General features: G+C 41.0%; 1 gene segment (V, D, J or C); it reads right to left on the bottom strand.

Annotated features, from left to right (window-relative positions):
* Window positions 1–539: 539 nt before the first annotated feature.
* Window positions 540–1,127, bottom strand: LOC121310407 (the record flags this gene model as incomplete). The annotated part of the segment is given in 2 exon segments: window positions 540–875; window positions 1,055–1,127. Coding segments are annotated over 2 exon segments (409 nt in total), but the record flags the coding sequence as incomplete, so codon positions are not given.
* Between the last annotated feature and the right edge of the window lie 222 nt (window positions 1,128–1,349).

Here is a 1,349-nt window from a genome sequence, read left to right as displayed (position 1 = left end):
TTCTACCAATAGATTCCACCCACTCAAAGGTATGGATACATTGTAAGCAACAACTAAGCCTTGTGTTCTAACTATCTTACCTGGTGCAGCTAGTGGAAATGTAGTCATGTGTAAAATTAAAGTTAGTAAGACTTACACTATAACTAAGCTAAGTAAGAACTTACACACAGCTGCTGCAACCCAGCCCAGGATTCATGGGCATCTTCATATGAGAATCAGATATGAAAAACATGAGTTACATTTTTACAATTCTTGGAATAACTGAATGATGTTTCAGAATTTAAAATAGATAGTATCATCACTACATTACTAGAGGACCCTGTAGTCACAACAAAATCAGTTTGCTTAAATAGACTAATATTGAATCCATACCTACATGTAACTGTGAGCCCTTGTTATTGAGCTCAGTGTGTTTGTGTGCAGTTGAGCTCCTCCACAGGCCGTGTCCCGTTTCATTGCCTTCACCCTCAGCACCTGCAGTAGGTCCCAGCTGCAGCAGTGCAGTCGCTGTGCAGTCCTGCTGAGGGAGGTTTTTGTACGGGTGTGTAGCACTGTGTGAACACAGCAGCTACTGCTGGGGTAGTGGAAACTCTGACAGTAGTAATCTCCTGCATCTTCAGCCTGGACTCCACTGATGGTCAGAGTGAAGTCAGTCCCAGATCCACTGCCACTGAAACGAGTTGGGATCCCAGACTGAAGGCTACTTGCAGCATAGATCAGGAGTTTGGGAGCTTCTCCAGGTTTCTGTTGGTACCAGGCTAGGTTGTTGTTACTGTACACTGCGCTGCTGACTTTACAGCTCAGAGCGACTGTGTCTCCTGGGAGAACAGATTTCACTGCTGGAGTCTGAGTCACAGTATACTGTCCACTGGATTCTGAAAATAATAAATAATAATATAGAAAATTATAATAAATGATTGAATTAATTATGAAACACATTAAATGGTAAGACTTTTTCTTTTCTTTTTTCACCCATTTTTACTTTTGACACTTTTGTAAGAATTATCCCAGAAACAGATATTTTTGTAAATGCATTTTTCTAAATGATTCTTACCCTGAGTGCAGATGACAAGTGCCCAGATGAAGATGCTGATAAAAGTCATTGTTGTTGTGGATTCTGTTGCCATGAAGGGCAGCTCTCAATCATGAAGTGTTAAACTCACAGGGCTATAAACACTCCCAGAGCACTGAAGCATGTGCTGCCAATGCAAAGTGTCTTTTCTATGCAAATTGTCTTCCTTGGCACAGCAGCCACTTCTAGCCAAGCAGTGCTCTTAAGTTTAAACTCATTTTTATCTGATGCAGTTTCTTTGTCACTTGGGAATTAATAGCTTCTCTCAAACCATTCA

Source organism: Polyodon spathula, unplaced genomic scaffold, assembly GCF_017654505.1.
Source record: "Polyodon spathula isolate WHYD16114869_AA unplaced genomic scaffold, ASM1765450v1 scaffolds_2088, whole genome shotgun sequence".
In the NCBI taxonomy this organism is placed as follows: domain Eukaryota; kingdom Metazoa; phylum Chordata; class Actinopteri; order Acipenseriformes; family Polyodontidae; genus Polyodon; species Polyodon spathula.
This window is presented reverse-complemented; position numbering and strand designations above follow the sequence as displayed.